Consider the following 18712-nt stretch of genomic DNA (forward strand, 5'->3'; position numbering starts at 1 on the left):
AAAAAAAAAAAAAAAAAAAAAAAAAAAAAAAAAAAAAAAAAAAAATTCTTACTGTTGAAGAGGTGTAGTTCACAGATAAAAGACAGAAGTCACAAGGTGGAGAGATATGGATAGATTAATATTTAGCTTGCTACAGATGAGGTAATTACATAAAGAAGTATTTATGGGTGAGTTCGCACTCGCACATCCACTTCTTTATGTCAACCCATATGTCCTGTAAGCTACAACACCCTAGAAGTAACAAGCATACCTAGCAACAGGATCTTGGGTTCCAGTAACATTCTCCAGAAAAAAAAAAAAAAAAAAAAAGGAACTAGAACACTGTGGAGAAACGGCTGATTCTAAAACTAAGAAAGGGAGTATAGGAAATGAGCCTGGAGCATTTGGTAGTGCCAGAAAGTAAGAACATGCTCAACTCCACAGCCCTGCCCTAAACAAACAACTTTAATGGGATATGTCAAAGTCACCAACCAAGAGAGTTCCCAGTGTCTAAAGCTGGAACTATTTGAGCAAAAATCCAAAGCAGAAACTAATACTGGATTAGCTCAAAGTATCAAATAACTATACATGAGTCCATGTTATATAAATAATTTCATAAATAAATGGAGGAATAGAGACAAATCTCCAATGCAGAAAAAACTCCAAATAACTTATGTAACTTGTCTGCCCTCACAGAGAGAGAATATAACTCCCCACTCCATAGGGACTGTATATAGTGACTTTCTTGTTAAAAAACAGTGTAAAAGGAGGGGGAAAGAGTAACTTTATAGTGGATAAATGTGACACCTATTACTTTAGCCACGTGGTCAAAGTTAACATTGATAAGTCATCTTGAGAGTATATATGATTGATAAAACGTGATTAAAATGGCCCATTACCTCTGTGGTCTTTCAAAAACCCCAGTTTAATGATGAGGAAAAAAAATTCAGACAAATCCCCATTGAGAGGCATACTACAAAATACCAGCCTGGTCAGCACTTTTAAAAACTGCCAGAAAAATTCTGAGAAACTATCATAGCCAAAAGCAGATTAAGGAAACAGGACAATTGAGTGTAATATGGAATCGTTGAAGAGATACTGAAATACAAAAAGCATAGTTTAAATCTAAGGAAATCAGAGTACAATATAGACCCCAGCTAATAATAATGCACAAATATTGGTTCATTAATTGTAACAAATGTTCTATAATAACATTAGATGCTAATAAAATGGGAGAGACTGAGTACAAGTTATATGATAACTCTTTGTATTATAATCTCATTAATTTTTTGTAAATCTAAACCAAAAAATTAAGTCTATTAAAAAACACTCTCAGCTATGTGTGCACTTTGTGTGTTTAAATGTGGTGATTAATGGAAACTTCCACTAAAGATTTTAGAATAAAATTATGTATTCAAAATAATATATTCCTAATTCAAATTCTATCTCGTGGTTAAGATCAATGTTCAGAATATAGTTTTGAAAAATACTTTAAACATGATATTTATAAAAAATATTTCCCTTAAAATAACCATTAACACTTCCCATTTACATCTCAAATTTTGGCTGAATTAATGAAAGAACCTTAATGTATTTTCATCCTCAACATAAACTTGTGTAATTAATAGGCAAAGCATTATCCCATGTCCCTGATGCTGGAAATGTAGCTGAGAACGTTTAAGAACCTGGTTGTAGAGCTTACCGCTGGGCTGTGAACCTAGGCCTTTGGACTTTAAATTCATTACCCAGCCCACTATTTTCTATATCTTTGTGTGGAAAAAAGCACGCTTTCACTTATCTAATTCTGTGTATCACATGGCGTCCAAACTTAATGGGTTAAAACAATTTATAATTGCGTCATGATTCTGAAGATCAAGAATATAAGCAGGGCTCAGCCAGGTTGTTTTTGTATTACCGGTGTTATAGCTGGGGTCACTCCTTGGGCTGCAATGAGCTGGAAGCTCACTTCCAATATAATATTTCATCCTCCAGAATCACTCCTATATGATCTCTAATGATTCAGTAGTGTAGCCTGGCCTCCTTTACCGCATGGAATCTAGGCTTCAAGAGAGGAAAAATACAAATGCTGCCAGTTCTTTCGTAGCCTACACTTGGATTTTGTGTGGTGTCAGTTATGTCACATTCTGTGGTCAAAAAAAAAACCACAAGTCCTGATCACATTCACAGGGATGGAAAATAGACCTCATCTCTTGAAGGGAAGATGGACAAAGAATTTGTGGCCATCTTTAACCACCACACGTATTAAATAATGAGAATGTAAACGAACAACTGCCAAAATATACTACTAAGTCAGTTATCAGATGCTTTGCACTTCAGTTACCATGTTCACATTTAGTTGGTTATGTGAAACTTTTTAGAAATCAGGATTTGCGAATGATTATAGGTCTGAGAAATAAGATTTCCAGGGGCGATTGATAGTGGGCTTTCCTTATATCCTTCTCAATGTCCAGTAGATGCCCCCAAATGTGAACATTCCTTATATTGTAAATTCTATTGTTTTACATTGCGATATTCAGTAATAAGTTGTTTTAAAAGAGGTGTAATAATAGACTTCTTTCAAATTTTCAGTTTACATAGAGTTTTAATGGATCTCCAGAATCAGAAACTGAAAGAGTTGAATGACTGGCTAACAAAAACAGAAGAAAGAACAAGGAAAATGGAGGAAGAGCCCCTTGGACCTGATCTTGAAGACCTAAAACGCCAAGTACAACAACATAAGGTAGGTGTATCTTATGTTGTATGCTTTCTACTAGAAAGCAAACTTTGTGTATATTATCTATACACAATAACACAGATGACATGGTTGATGGGAGAAAATTAAAACTTAAAGTCAGCCATAGTTTAAAAATTATTTTTACCATCTTTGTTGCAATGGCTCGAATGAGTCCCCTCCAAAATTTAGGTGATTGTATTAAGAGGTGGAATATTTAAGGATGATTAATCCATCAGGGCTCCTCCCTTATGAATAGGATCAAGGCCCTTATAAAAGAGGCTTCACACAGTGTTCTCCGGTCTCTTGACCCTCCACCATGCAGCACCATGTGAAAACTCTGAAAAGGCCCTCACCAGACGCTAACACCTTGACCTTGGATTTCCCAGACTCAAAAATTGCGAAAAAATAAATTTACGTTCTTCCTAAATTACCCCAGTCTCAGTTATTTTTGTTACAGCAGCGCAAAATGGATTAAGACATTTGTTGTTGTTTTTTAAAAAATACAACATAACTAGGCTTTTCATATTTGGAAAAGAAATCAAACATATTTGTGGATGAGAACAGCACAGGATATGTGATTTATTAAAAATTTGCTTTCCTGGAAGAAAGACTTCATAGGGATTACTTGTAATACAAATTTAAATAATAAGGCTATGATTTTTTTAATGTAATTTTACATTCAATTTGTAGTAACGTGAAGCTGGCCAAGCTTGATGAGAAATGAGGGTCTGAAGCATTGCTTTTCTATAAAATATGACATTTTTAAAATGTTAATATTTTCATCTTTTTTCTTCAGTTTACTTGTACATTTCCAGTTACGCTCCCACGCTGCCAGAAAGCATTTATTTTTTGTTTCTGTGATTGAGACTTCTACAATAATTTTTCTGATCCAAAATTATGAGGGTACTTTATTTTAATCAATGCCATAAAATATTACAATTAGCTCTGAGTTTTATTGTTGAAATAGGCTCCTGCTCAATTCATGAGGATGCGCACACACAGAAGATCCTTTGTAGTTGTCCCAGGATTAGGGTTGCCATATGTAGCAAACAAAAATAAAAGAAGCCTACATAAATGTAAATTTCAGATAAACAACAAATAATTTTCTCAGTGTGTGTCCCAGATTATTCATTGTTTATCTGAAATTCACATTTTGCTGGGTGTCCTTTATTTTATCTGGCAACTCTACTTATGATCTGTGGTTGCTGGATTTATGGCTTTGAAAGGGAATATCTGCTCCTTTACCTCATACCTCCTAAATCTGCCTTTTGCCTAACTTAATTCTCTCTTTTTATAATATTCAGTCAGATATAGCTTTATAGTTCTTCCATGCAAATAAAAGATACATTTATTTCTAAGTTCTAGAGGTTTTTTTTATTTTTTAGTTTAATGAACTTCAGTTTTCAATGACAGATGGGGCCAGCTCTTACTATACTGACCCCCAGGAGTCTTTTGGCTACAGCAGTTTAAAATTTAGCATTTAAGAAGAGCTGTAACTATGGTAATCCTCATCTGCTATGCCATCAGGAAAAAATCATCAACTGTATTGTAGTTAGGTAGAAATTGTGACTGTGATTACTTGTCACATAGATACTAATTGAGCATCTGATGAAGAAGTTAGGTACAGTGCTAGTTCTCTAATAGTACCACTTTTCCTCTGTGGCACATTTGCTTCTCTGGTTGACACTGTATCTGCCCTTTTCCCCTTGGCCTACACTGGAAGTTACATGCAGAGAGTGGCTATATACACCAGGGGTGTCCAACCTGTTGGCTTCCCTGGGCCACATTGGAGGAATTGTCTTGGGCCACACATAAAATATACTAACACTAATGATAGCTGGTGAACTAGAAGAAATAAATGCAAAAATGTTTTAAGAAAGTTTACAAGTTTGTGTTGGGCCACATTCAAAGCCATCCTGGGTCATGGATTGGACAAGGTTGATGTACAGCAGTGGCTTCTCTCTCCCTGAGGGCATTTCTGGTACAGAAGCATTTCAGCCAGTTTGAAGGTGGACAGGAGGTGCAATTAGTGCCGCCAGAGCTGCCCTTAGCCAGTGAGGAGTAAAAGTCGATAGAGAAATCCCATAGAATCTTTGTCCCATAGTGGAACATTTCTAACGTATATTCTCTACAGTCTTTCAGAGACTCCCCAGTAGAACTGAGCTCCAGATATGCACAAGGTAACTTCCTGAATGTCCCCATGCTCTCATAATGCCTTAAGGATTCACCCTCCAAATAAACCATTTGTTCCCAAGTCTTTTGCTCAGGATGTGTTTTTGGAGGAATCTAACCCAAGACAAACTTGTCCCACTAGAAGCCAGAATTCCAGCTCTAGTTCTACCACTAACTGTATTGTCATTTTCCAACATCACTTAATGTCCCAGGTTCTCTATATCTTTACTTTGGAAAGAAAAGTGTTGAGCCAGTTTGTTTCTAGTGTTCCTTCCAGTCATAGTTTTAATGTGTCCAATACTTTTGGAACTTGAAGTATTTTAGAAAAGACCAAGATTAGGCCAAGTAACAATGAACATCAGAAGGTGGGACGCTGGTGCCAGATGCCTGGAGTGTAAAGAGAAAGCCAGGAAGAAGAACTCTAAAAGAGCAGTGGAAGGAGAATGTTAGCATAGCTAAGTATGGATAACTTAGGGCAGCTGGGAAGGAAGTTCTTAGCTTGGGATGCTGAATAGACTCTTCATTAAGGTGAGACAAGCTGTCCAGGATCTTAATATTCTGACAGGTACCTGAAATGTTTTGTGAATGAAATGGAAAATGTTTGACAAATATTGTCATAAAATTTCAACAGATGATTCATTACTTGAAAGTATGCCATTTCTAATGAGTATGAAATTGCCTTGAAGAAAAAATTTGAAACAAAAGGCAACAGGATTATATGCAAGTTGGTTATGGAACATTTTACATCCAGAAATTATTTATTTAAAGGGCATAAAGAGGCCAGAAGGCATTGGTTTGCTGGCTCAGAGAGTAAGGCCAACTCCTGCTTTTAACTATTTGAGCATTCTTCAGGACAGATTTTTTTTAAAATAAAATTAAGACAAAGGAAAGAAGATTTATATTCAAGTCCTGAAAATTGATAATGCTCTTTTGTTACTTGGGAACAATTTTGGCGAGAAGAAGGTGACTTAACATCAAACAATTTAGCAAAGAGTTGAGTTTATTTAAAACATGAAACATGTACATTATATTGTCTTTTAACACTGAAAGGAACATGCATACAGAATTAAAGGAATACTATTTTGTTAGTCTTGGCACATTTCATAAAACAAAAGAAAATAAATATTACTTCTTTGGGTAACTGTGTTCAAACTAAAGCCCTATATACATATATAGTCATTGAATCGCTTTTCAGCTTTTCTTCCCAAGAATTGTAAATCATTGAAAGTAAGGAAGTTTCTCCTTCTGACAACAAAATACATCAGTAACCTTAGAGTACCCACAAAAGCAACTCCCATCTGCTGTATCACCAAACTTCTAATATTTATTTTTAGCTTTGTGTAAATAGACATTAAATCCTTGTGCCATCGCCATTTTTTCTTAAAGATGATTGCAGATGACAAAATTAAAGAAAATATACAAATTTTATTGCTGGGAATTGATTTAAATTCTACTCAGATCAGAGGTCGCCTGGTCTCTCTCTCAAATGGAGGGCAAGATTAAAATGTTTGCAAATCTTGCCAGTACACTGGGAATATTACAGATATGCTTCTGTATATTCTGTGAGAAGATCCTTTGCTATCTTCATTTCAACAGCATTTTATTATGAGGCAGGCTAGAAATTCAGACACTGAAATGCCAGGAAGATAAGTCACTTTTACTGAACCTGGCAATTAGGTAAGGTAAAGCAGTTGATCCTATATGGTGGTTACTATTAAATCTAGCCAAACCCTTTAGTCTGGGTAACCGAGAAAAGTTCAATTGGCTGCAACATTTGGGATAAACCATTCATTCTTAGACATTGCTTTGGGGAGAGTATTTAGAGGTTTGCTTTAGATCTGAGGCACCTAAGAGTGATTCTCTCTGGTGAGTAAACAAATCGAACCTCTCATTCCCCTGTGAAAAATTATATCACATATAATTCTAGCTGGTCATTTTTGTCTTAAGGGATAGAATTTATTAGTGATGATAAAGAATGAAAGATTTTCCCTCAAAGGAGTGGCATGATGTTACTGAGGAATAAAAGCCTTGAGCTTTCATTGATAGTAAAGAAGTTTGCCATTTTGGAAGGCATTTTTATGAAAAGGAAAATAATTAACAGTGAAATCTTTTGTCTCTTGGCACAGTGAGACTGGGATGAAGTTTAAAGCTCAGTTTACTTGCTAGGTTTTCCATTCTTCTGAGAGATTTAGACTTTTGTGCATAGATACATTACGTTGGTGACAGCATCAACAAAGACTTCACAAATTACTAGAATTTGCAGATGTAAATATATACTCTATATTCTGACTTCAGTGAAGGTTCTATGTGAAATACTGATTAATACAAACTGAGTAGCCTCTTAGAAGCTCAGTCACCTATGCTTTCCTTGAAGGTTAGTTAAAGGCAGACATTTGGGTTGCCAAGATTGTGAAATATCCTCATCTGGTGACCTTTAAAATGATCTAGATGTTCATGTTACAGAGAAGGTTTAGTTATAATTCTGCCAAAGGATCTGACATTTCATTTCATTCCATTGCATTCTATTCCATATCACTGAACAAACACTCATTATAGCACATGGGTGCTGTGAAGAATACAGAAACCAATCATTTATCAAATCTTGTAGTATACTTAATGCTGAGGATTTAAGCCTGATCATGGAGGTTGATCATGAGTCTTATATAAAAGACTCGGGCATTTGCACTAGTTCTATAAGTAACAGGAAACCATTATTCATGAGAAATTAAACTAGAAAGAGCAGCAATTTAGTAAAACTTACCTTAATTTTAAGAAGATATTTTTTTAAGGTAAATGAAAGAGCAGAGAAAACAGGAGGCCAGAAAACATGTTAAGAGGATATTGCAGAAAGTGTATGGAGCCTGAATGAAAGCAGTATCAAGGAAAATTGTAAACAGGTATAAAGCATTCCAGAGATCAAATCAAAACCAATAGAACTAGATTTAGGAAATGAACAAAAAGCTCAAAATAATAGATTCTGGGACTGGGCAACTGGGACCTGAGAGCTGGAATTAAGAAAATAGGCAGTATAAAAGAGAAATGCAATAGTTGGAAGAAGGATAAGTGATTCAGTTAAGTCTGACAATGACATAGGATCAAGTAGTGCTTTTAGTGCTTAGCAAGCTCGCTCTCATATTTAGCATGGTTAAAATTACATGTTGTTTGTTTCTGCTGTGAGGTTTCATTTTATTTCCTGTCTTTTGCCCTCATAAGTGCTTAATGAAAGTTTCATGGTTATGATGGTAAGGAGGATAAACAATAAAATCCAGAAAAATACTGTATTTAACCAGAGAGCCAGATTTCTTTTTGTGTTTTCAGAGTGCTTAGTCAATAGTTGATGCTCAGCAAGTGTTTTTAGAACAGATGTTCTGATAATATTGACTACTTTTATTTCTCAAACCATCTTCATCATGGTTAACTTTCTGACAAGGGCATGAAATTTTGACAAATTAAAAAGTTGTGTGTACAGCAAAAAAAAAAAAAAAAAAAAAAAAAAAACATAAAGGTGTAGAAAACATATCTATAAAGTGGCTTACCTGGTGATGTTGTATCTGGTGTCTTCAATCTCTGACTTTTCTTATTTCCTTCTATCTCTGTTGCATTCCCATCTTCAAATATCTTAATAGTGGTAAACCATTGACTATGAAATTGATTTGAGTGGTAGTATTATTATTTTGACATAAATGATTGGAAGTTTATGTAAAAAAGAACATCACTTATATAGTCTACATAGTAGTATGTGCATGATATTCATTTACAGTTTTTTAATCTAATTGAGAAGACTTCTAATTTCCCATAAGGATTCTATTAACTAGCATCATTCTCCAAGGATATATTTGCCCAGTAATGCTATAGATTATTAATAATAATGATAAAATGCATGCCCATGTTCTTATTTTACAAATCAAGTGTTTCTAGCAATCAGATTATTATTTAGCTTATTAGAAGTTACTGAGTAACATTACTTAGAATGTCACAGCTTTTTTTTTTTTTTTTTAAGTTCTAGGGTACATATGCACAGCGTGTGGGTTTGTTGCATATGTATACATGTGCCATGTTGGTGTGCTGCACCCATTAACTCGTCATTCACATTAGGTGTATCTCCTAATGCTGTCCCTCCCCCGCCCCCGGGCCACAATAGGACCCGGTGTGTGATGTTCCCCTTCCTGTGTCCAGGTAATGTCATTGTTCAATTTCCGCCTGTGAGTGAGAACATGCGGTGTTTGGTTTTCTGTTCTTGCGATAGTTTGCTGAGAATGATGGTTTCCAGCTGCATCCATGTCCCTACAAAGGACACAAACTCATCCTTTTTTATGGCTACATAGTATTCCATGGTGTATACGTGTCACATTTTCCTAATCCAGTCTGTCACTGATGGGCATTTGACTTGATACCAAGTCTTTGCTATTGTGAATAATGCCACAATAAACATACGTGTGCATGTGTCTTTATAGCAGCATACAACTTTGTTTTAAAGTATTCTCAGTACTGCTAAAAAAATTATAGCTGCTCAAGACTCTCATCTTAGAGGCACTAACATTAGTTATTATACTTCATTACTCCTATAATGCTTCCTCATGAGAAGACATTGACCTCTGCAGTGGGATTTAAAAGAAGGAAAATAAGGACCCTAATTCTCGCTTACTGAGTTAGTCTCATGTAAAATGTCTCTCTTTTTCTGAACCAGTACTGTAACAATCAATTTCAGTTATTTTGTATAGGTAATACAAAATTAATAATGTAAATAAATTATTTAATTATAAAGAACATTTTAGAATGCATTTTAGGGAAACCTTACAAGAAATCTAAGACACATAGGATAACATGAATTTTAAGGCAATAGTTTTCCTCAACAAATGTGTGAATGTATCTTAAAATGCATGACCATAAATCCAGTCCCATGTTAAAAAATAAGGTTGAATATGATACTTTTTCTGAAGAATATGGGGTACTATCATGTTTAATATTTCTGTTATAAACAGAACTTCTAGTAGATTTCTAGTACTAGTAGATTTCTGCTGGTAAATCTGGTAGTACTCTATTCATTGGAAGTAATGATATTGTATACTTTAACAATTAAAAATCTAAGTCATATGTAGTAAGACTAAAAAAGCACTAAACTATTTTTACATAATGGTCTACAGTTTTGGCACACTGATATTTAATAATTAAAATAGAATGTGATTACCAAGTTATTAGAAATAAATACTGATGCTCGAAAGGGCTATTTCCATGAATCTTACTGTAAGAATGGAAGGATAATGTGACTATATCAGAAATGAAAGAAAATAAGCATTTCCTCACCACCTACGAAATCTAAGCACTGTACAAGCTGAATTTAATGGATTATCTCATTTAGCTCTAGTAATAAACATGTCTTAGAAGGGGTTTTAAAATAGATTGAGGGGGTACATGTACAGGTTTGTTACATGGATATATCATGTAGTGGTGGAGTCTGGGATTTTAATATATCCATGACCTGAATAACAAACACTATACTCAATAGGGAATTTTTCACCCTTCACCCCACTACCAGCCTTTAATCTTTTGTAGTTTCCAGTTTATATTATTCCACTCTAGATGTCCATGTGTACCCTTTGTTTAGCTTCTTCTTACAGGCGAGAACATAATGCATTTAAGTTTCTGTTTCCCAGTTACTTCACTTAGGATAATGGCCTCTAGTTCCTATTCATGTAGCTATAAAAGACGGGATTTCATACTTTCTTATCACTGTGTAGTATTCTGTGGTGTGTGTGTGTATGTGTGTGTGTATATATATGCATATATATATATATACACACACACATACATATATATATGTGCATGTCACATTTTCTTTATCCAATCATTTACTGATGGGCACTTAGGTTGTTTCTTTGTTTTTGTAAATAGTGCTATGATAAACATACAACTGCAGTATATTTTTCATGTAACACTTTTTGTTGTTTTTGTTGAGTATATACCCAGTACTAGGATTGCAGGATGGAATAGTTGTGTTTTAAGTTCTTTGTGAAATCTCCATACTGTTTTCCATAATGATTGTATTAACTTACATTCCCACTAAGAATGTATAAACATTTTCTTTTCTCCACATCCTTGCCAAACAATACATCCTTGCCTGTTGTTTTTTGACTTTTTAAATGATATCTATCCTTTTAAAAAGAATGAGATACTGTCATTTGCAACAGTGTGGGTGGAACTAGAGATCATTATGTTAAGTGAAATAAGCCAGGCACAGAAAGACAGCCGATCATATGTTCTGACTTACTTGTGGGATCTAAAAAAAAAAAACAATTGAGGTCATAGAAACAGAGTAGAAGGATGGTTATCAGAGACTGGGAAGGGTGGTGGAAGGGAAGTGGGGATGGCTATTGGGTACAAAAATTATAGTTAGAATGAAAAGGCATATTATTTGATCATATCATAGGGTAGTTGTAGTCAATAATAACTTGTACATTTTAAAATAACTGAAAGATTATAATTGGATTGCTTGTAAGACAAAGGACAAATGCTTGAGGTGATAGATACTAAATTCTCTATGATGTGATTATTTCACGTTGCAGGCCTGTATCAAAACATCTCATGTACCCCACAAATACCCGTACTCTGTACCTACAAATTGTTTAAATGACATTGAAAAAAATAATAATAATAATAATAATAGCCGTACTGACTGGTGTGAGATGATATCTCCTTGTGATTTTAATTTGCATTTCTCTGATGATTAGTGGTGGTGAACGTTTTTTCATATGTTTGTTGGCCGCTTGTGTATCTTCTTTTAAAACAAGTCTGCTAGTGTCCTTTGCCTACTTTTAAATGGGTTTATCTAGTTTTCTTCTTGTTATTTGTAGATTCTGGATATTAGTTTTTTTATTAGATGTATAGTTCGGAATTGTTTTCCATTCTATAAGTTGTGTGTTCATTCTGTTGATCGTTTCTTTTGCTGTTCAGAAGATTTTAAAATTAAGCTCCATTTGTCTATTTTTGTTTTTATTTTTGAGTACTTAGTCATAAATTCTTTGCTCAGGCCAGTATTGAGAACAGTTTTTCCTAGGTTTTCTTCTAGGATTTTTATATTTTCAGGTCTTACGTTTAAGTCTTTAATCCATTTTGAGTTAATTTTTGTATATGGTGATACATGGCCCAGTTTCATTCTTCTGCTTATGACTATCCAATATTTACAGCACAATTTATTGAACAGGATGGTGTATATATACTTTTTTTTTACTTTGTTGAATATTTGTTCGTCATAGGTATATGGTTTTATATGTGGGTTCTTAATTTGGTTAAATCAATCTATATGTATATGTTTTTATACCAGTATCCATGCTGTTTTGGTTACTGTAGCCTTGTAGTATAATTTGAAGTCAGGTAATGTGATGCCTTCAACTTTATTCTTCTTGCTTAGCATTGCTTTGACTATTTGGGCTCTTTTCTGATTCTCTATGTATTTTAGTATTTTTTTTCTCATTCTGTGGAAAATTATGTTGGTAATTTATAAGGACTTTGTTCAATCTGTAGATTGCTTTGGGCAGTGTAGTTATTTTAACAATATTGTTTCTTCCAATCCATGAGAAGGGGAAAGTTTTTCCATTTGTTTGTGTCATCTATGATTTATTTCATTGATGTTTTGTAGTTCTCCTTGTAGAGATCTTTCACTTTTTTGCTTAAAGGCATTTCTAGGTATTTTTGTTTTGTTTTGTTTTTTGTTTTTTTGTAGTTGTAAATGAGATTGAGTTCTTGATTTTGTTCTCAGCTTGATCATTATTGGTGTATAGAAATGCTACCGATTTTGTACATTGATTTCATATCCTGAAACTGTACTGAAGTCATTTATCAAATATAGGGGCCTTTTAGAGGAGTCTTTAGGGTTTTCTAGATATAAAATCCTGTCATCAGTGAAGAGAAGTCATTTGACTTTCTTTTTCCCAATTTGGATACCTTATATTTCTTTCTCCTGCCTGATTGCTCTAGCTAGGACTTCCAGTCCTATGTTGAATCGGAGCAGTGAAAATGGGTATCCTTGTCTTGTTGTAGTTCTTGGGGGAGAGAGGTACTCTCAACATGTTCTGTTCAGTATTGTCATATATGACTTTTGTTATTTTGAGATCTGCTCCTTCTGTGCTTACTTGCTGAAGGTTTTTACCATGGGGAGATGCTGGATTTTATCAAATGCCTTTTCTGCATCTATTGAGATGATCCTGTGGTTTTTGTTTTTATTTCTGTTTATGTGGTGAATCACATATATTGATCTGCATATGTTGAACCATCCCTACATACCTGGAATAAAGCTCACTTTATTGTCATGTATTATCTTCTTGATATGCTTTTGCATTTGGTTTGCCAGTATTCAGTTGAGAATTTTTGCATCTGTGTTCGTCAGGGATATTGGCCTGTGGTTTCCATTTTGTTGTGTCCTTACCTACCTTTGGTATTAGGGTGATACTGGCTTCATAGAATGAGTTAGGGAGAATTTCCTCCTGTTTGATTTTTTGCAACAGTTACAGTAGTATTGGTACCAGTTCTTTGCATGTCTGGTAGAATTCAGCTGAATATGTCTGGTCCTGGGCTTTATTTTTGGGGGAGATATTTTATTACTGATTCAGTTTCACTATTTGTTATTGGTCTGTCCAAGAATTTTGCTTCTTGTGGTTCAATGTTGGGAGTTGATACGTATCCAGGAATGTATTCACTTCCTCCAAATTTTCTAATTTGTGTACCTAGAGATGCCCCTAGTAGTCTCTGATAATCTTTTGTATTTCTATGGTATCAGTTGTAATGTCACATTTATTATCTCTGACTTTGCTTATTTGATTCCTCTATTTTTTTCTTGGTTAACCTAGCTAGTAGTCTATTAATTTTGTTTATCTTTTCAAATAAATGACTTGTTAATTTTTTTAATAAATGACTTTTTAATTTTTTTAATTTTTCCATTTATTATCTCAGTTTCATTTAGTTCTGCTCTGATCTTTCTTTCTTTCTTTCTTTCTTTCTTTCTTTCTTTCTTTCTTTCTTTCTTTCTTTCTTTCTTTCTTTCTTTCTTTCTTCCCTCCCTCCCTCCCTCCCTCCCTCCCTCCCTCCCTTCCTTCCTTCCTTCCTTCCTTCCTTCCTTCCTTCCTTCCTTCCTTCTTTGTATTTGGGGCAGCTCCTCTGATCACTCAATTTATGTTGTGGAAACTTTGGACATTGACAGGTTACTTTCTGGCCTTACTACACATTATCCGGAAGTTTCCGCTGCCTTGCATTCCTAGGTTAATTCCATTAGGCTCATGAAACGTGTATCTTCTATGATTTAAAAATAAAAAATTTTCATAGTTTTTTCGGCCAGATGCAGTGGCTCATGCCTGTAATCCCAGCACTTTGGGAGGCCGAGGTGTCCCAGCACTTTGGGAGGCCGAGGTGGGTGGATCACAAGGTCAAGAGATCGAGACCATCCTGGCCAACATTGTGAAACCCCGTCTTTACTAAAAATACAAAAATTGGCTGGGCGTGGTGGCAGGCACCTGTAGTCCCAGGTACTTGGGTGGCTGAGGCAGGAGAATCGCTTGAACTCGGGAGGCTGAGGTTGCAGTCAGCCAAGATTGCGCTACTGCATTCCAGCTTGGTGACAGAGCAGATCTTTGTTACTTCTTATCTTCTGCTAGCTTTGGGTCTGGTTTGTTCTTAAACAAGAGTTTTTCTAGTTTCTTGAAATATAATATTGGGTTGCTAATTTTAGATCTTTCTGTCTTTTTGGTGTAGGCATTTAATGCTGTAAATTTCCATCTTAGCACTGCTTCTGTTGTATCCCAGAGGCTGAGGTATGTTATGTGTGTCTCTTCATTTGTTTCAAAAAGTTTTAATTTCTTCCTTGATTTCATTGTGCAAAGATCATTCAGGAGCGGGTTGTTTAATTTCCATGTATTTGTATAGATTTAAGGAGTCTTCTTGATACTCATTTCTAGTTTTATTCCACTATGGTTCAAGAAGATGATTGGTATGATTTTGATTTTTTAAAATGTGTTAAGAACCACCTTGTGGCCTACTCACAATTTTCAATTTTGGATAATGATCCATGTGTAGATGAGAATAATGTACATTCTGTAGTCGTAGAATAGAGTGTTCTATAAATGTCTGACCTGGAAGGATATTAATCCTTGATTTTGATTTTACAGACAAATAAATGTGTTCAAAGAGTTTAAGGAGTTGTTCAGGGTAATTTCAGTAGTAATTGGTAGATTCTGATTTTAACTTTGACCTGTCTGCCTTTGAACCGAGACCATTTCTGTCCACTTTGAGATTCCAGTGAAGCTTGACTCCACCTGAGATCCTAGAGACTAGAACAAATGCAGAGAAGTGGCAAAGAGATTTGAAGATGTTGTGGCACTTGGTTTCACAGGATTGGTGATGTCTGGATAGAAGGTACAGAGACTGAGTGCATATGAGTCTTCAAACGTAGAGTAAGCAGTAGTAGTAGCTATGCCTTAAATACTCAGAATCAAAATGCTTAATGAGATAATTCATCACCATTAATCCGTAGTTCTTTCTTTAAAATAGAGGCAGAAGGGACTATAAGGGAAACAGGAAAATAGGCTTATGATAAGCATGGCAATAGTGTCTGAGCAGGAGGATAATCATTGGAACTGAATTTCACAACTATATTCTGTTTAGCAGCACAAGGCATATTATTTCCTCAGTGCTCTGCCTGAAACTTTCTACCCCAACTCTCCCAATAATCTTGTTCTTTTCTTTTTCAATAAGTATTTTCAGTAAAGGCATTTTATAATTATTTATTCAGTGTTACTGGTTTTTACTTTAATCTGATTTTAATTCTGTGACTATATGTAGAATGTGTAGGTGGATGCATGCATGAATTGTAGAAAGAGTAGGAGAGGCATGAGAGTTGAGGGCTATCGTTTAGTGATTAGAGACTGTCCTCACTCCATAACATATGTCTGACCATGCAAATTTTTCTATGATACCATCAGATCAGGTAGTTCGAATCTACTTTTGTTAATGTAGTATAAATAAATTGGAAGTTCAAGTATTATTTAAGGATTTAACACTTAACTGTGTGTTTCTCCAGACCTTAAAACTTTGCTGTAACTTCAACAATTCTTTTCATGACTTTTTAAAAATCACATTCTCTTTCTGTACTTATGATGTCTATCAGAAAGGATGATAGTCAGAATGTATTAGATGAGGGTAAAATAGATTAGTATTAGATTATTCCAGTTTAGTTTAAAATATTTGATATAAATATGGCTAAATATGAATTCTTTCAATGAATTAGATGCTAATATTTTTGGAATTTATACTGTTTTCCAGGCAAAATATGAAACAATTTGACCTTATTCAATCTTCTTAACCACGTAAAGAAAGAGGCAGTTTTGTTATCTCAATTTTGAAATTAGGAAGCTGAGGCTTGGTGTGGTTGATGACTTTCTCAAAGTCACGTGGTTGGTTATTGATGCTTCCAGGAATTACAGAAAATCTGATTTCAGATGCTACACTTTTGCCTACAGTTTTACTGTCTCCTCATAGTCATGCGCAAGTTCTGGTCAATCTATTTCATCCTATGTCCTTTTCCATATGTAGGGGTGCATTAATTGTCTACTTTATTTTTAAAACACTTTCTTTTCATATTTATTGAGTCCCCTTCAGGCTATTGAGAAACATTTAGTGTGCTTTTATAGTCTTTCAAATCTCTCCATTGAAACAGTCTTTCAGAACCCCCATTTGGTAGCTTAGGAGTTGGCAGAAACATAAACATTCATTTCTAACAAAAAGATAAAATCAATGTGTTCCGATATAAGCACTAATAAAGATATTCAATCTCATTTAAGTAAGTGAATATGAAAAACTTTTCTAGGGGAGCCTGTTGGGAAAGATTGTTTAAAATATTCAAATTTATAACAAAGTTACATACCATAAATAGATCTTCATGGAAAGCTAGACAATACTGTGACCAGCCAGGCTTAGCAAAGTGAATATTTCACTGCAAATAAAATTGAAAGTCATTTTCAGATCATTTTGTTCAGACCAGCAAGGGATATAGAGCCTAGCCCGGTGCAGAGGTGGTAGAAAGAATGGGGCATAGAGGAAAAGAGAGTGAAAAAAATAAGTTACCTACCACCCCATGATTTCCCAAGAAATCCTAACACTTTCTGATTTGTACTTGAAGTTTTTATTTGAAAAAAAGTCAATTCCTGTCCAGATGTCTTACATTACAATGATCATTAGTATCTAGGGATTTTTTTGTTCATGAGACAGCTTTTTTAAGATACTACTTTCTTAGATGTTAGACTCATCTCTATTCCTAGAACCTTCTGAATTTTTTTTTTTTTTTATACTTTAAGTTCTAGGGTACATGTGCATAACGTGCAGGTTTGTTACATATGTATACATGTGCCATGTTGGTGTGCTGCACCCATCAACTCATCAGCACCCATCAATTCATCATTTATATCAGGTATAACTCCCCAATGCAATCCCTCCCCCCTCCCCCCTCCCCATGATAGGCCCCAGTGTGTGATGTTCCCCTTCCCGAGTCCAAGTGAGCTCATTGTTCAGTTCCCACCTATGAGTGAGAACATGCGGTGTTTGGTTTTCTCTTCTTGTGATAGTTTGCTAAGAATGATGGTTTCCAGCTGCATCCATGTCCCTACAAAGGACGCAAACTCATCCTTTGTTATGGCTGCATAGTATTCCATGGTGTATATGTGCCACATTTTCTTAATCCAGTCTGTCACTGATGGACATTTGGGTTGATTCGAAGTCTTTGCTATTGTGAATAGTGCCGCAATAAACATACGTGTGCATGTGTCTTTGTAGTAGCATAATTTATAATCCTTTGGGTATATACCCAGTAGTGGGATGGCTGGGTCATATGGTACATCTAGTTCTAGATCCTTGAGGAATCGCCATACTGTTTTCCATAATGGTTGAACTAGTTTACAGTCCCACCAACAGTGTAAAAGTGTTCCTATTTCTCCACATCCTCTCCAACACCTATTGTTTCCCGATTTTTTAATGATTGCCATTCTAACTGGTGTGAGATGGTATCTCATTGTGGTTTTGATTTGCATTTCTCTGATGGCCAGTGATGATGAGCATTTTTTCATGTGTCTGTTGGCTGTATGAATGTCTTCTTTTGAGAAATGTCTGTTCATATCCTTTGCCCACTTTTTGATGGGGTTGTTTGTTTTTTTCTTGTATATTTGTTTGATAATAAACGTAATCCAGCATATAAACAGAACCAAAGACAAGAACCACATGATTATCTCAATAGATGCAGAAAAGGCTTTTGACAAAATTCAACAGCCCTTCATGCTAAAAACGCTCAATAAATTCGGTATTGATGGAACGTACCTCAAAATAATAAGAGCTATTTATGACAAACCCACAGCTAATATCATACTGAATGGGCAAAAACTGGAAAAGTTCCCTTTGAAAACTGGCACAAGACAGGGATGCCCTCTCTCACCACTCCTATTCAACATAGTGTTGGAAGTTCTGGCTAGGGCAATCAGGCAAGAGAAAGAAATCAAGGGTATTCAGTTAGGAAAAGAAGAAGTCAAATTGTCCCTGTTTGCAGATGACATGATTGTGTATTTAGAAAACCCCATCGTCTCAGCCCAAAATCTTCTTAAGCTGATAAGCAACTTCAGCAAAGTCTCAGGATACAAAATTAATGTGCAAAAATCACAAGCATTCTTATACACCAGTAACAGACAAGCAGAGAGCCAAATCAGGAATGAACTTCCATTCACAATTGCTTCAAAGAGAAGAAAATACCTAGGAATCCAACTTACAAGGGATGTAAAGGACCTCTTCAAGGAGAACTAC

The 18712-nt window shown here is 35.1% G+C and overlaps 1 protein-coding gene across 1 annotated transcript in view; it reads left to right on the top strand.

The window, feature by feature from the left end:
* DMD (dystrophin) overlaps positions 1 to 18712 on the top strand; it is a 2292995-nt gene that overhangs the window by 730908 nt on the left and 1543375 nt on the right. Inside the window, 1 exon segment of the mRNA XM_026451980.1 lies at positions 2569 to 2719. Within this exon segment, the coding sequence (XP_026307765.1) occupies positions 2569 to 2719 (151 nt within the window).

The sequence above is a fragment of the Piliocolobus tephrosceles genome, chromosome 12 (assembly GCF_002776525.5).
Source record: "Piliocolobus tephrosceles isolate RC106 chromosome 12, ASM277652v3, whole genome shotgun sequence".
Taxonomy (NCBI): Eukaryota; Metazoa; Chordata; class Mammalia; order Primates; family Cercopithecidae; genus Piliocolobus; species Piliocolobus tephrosceles.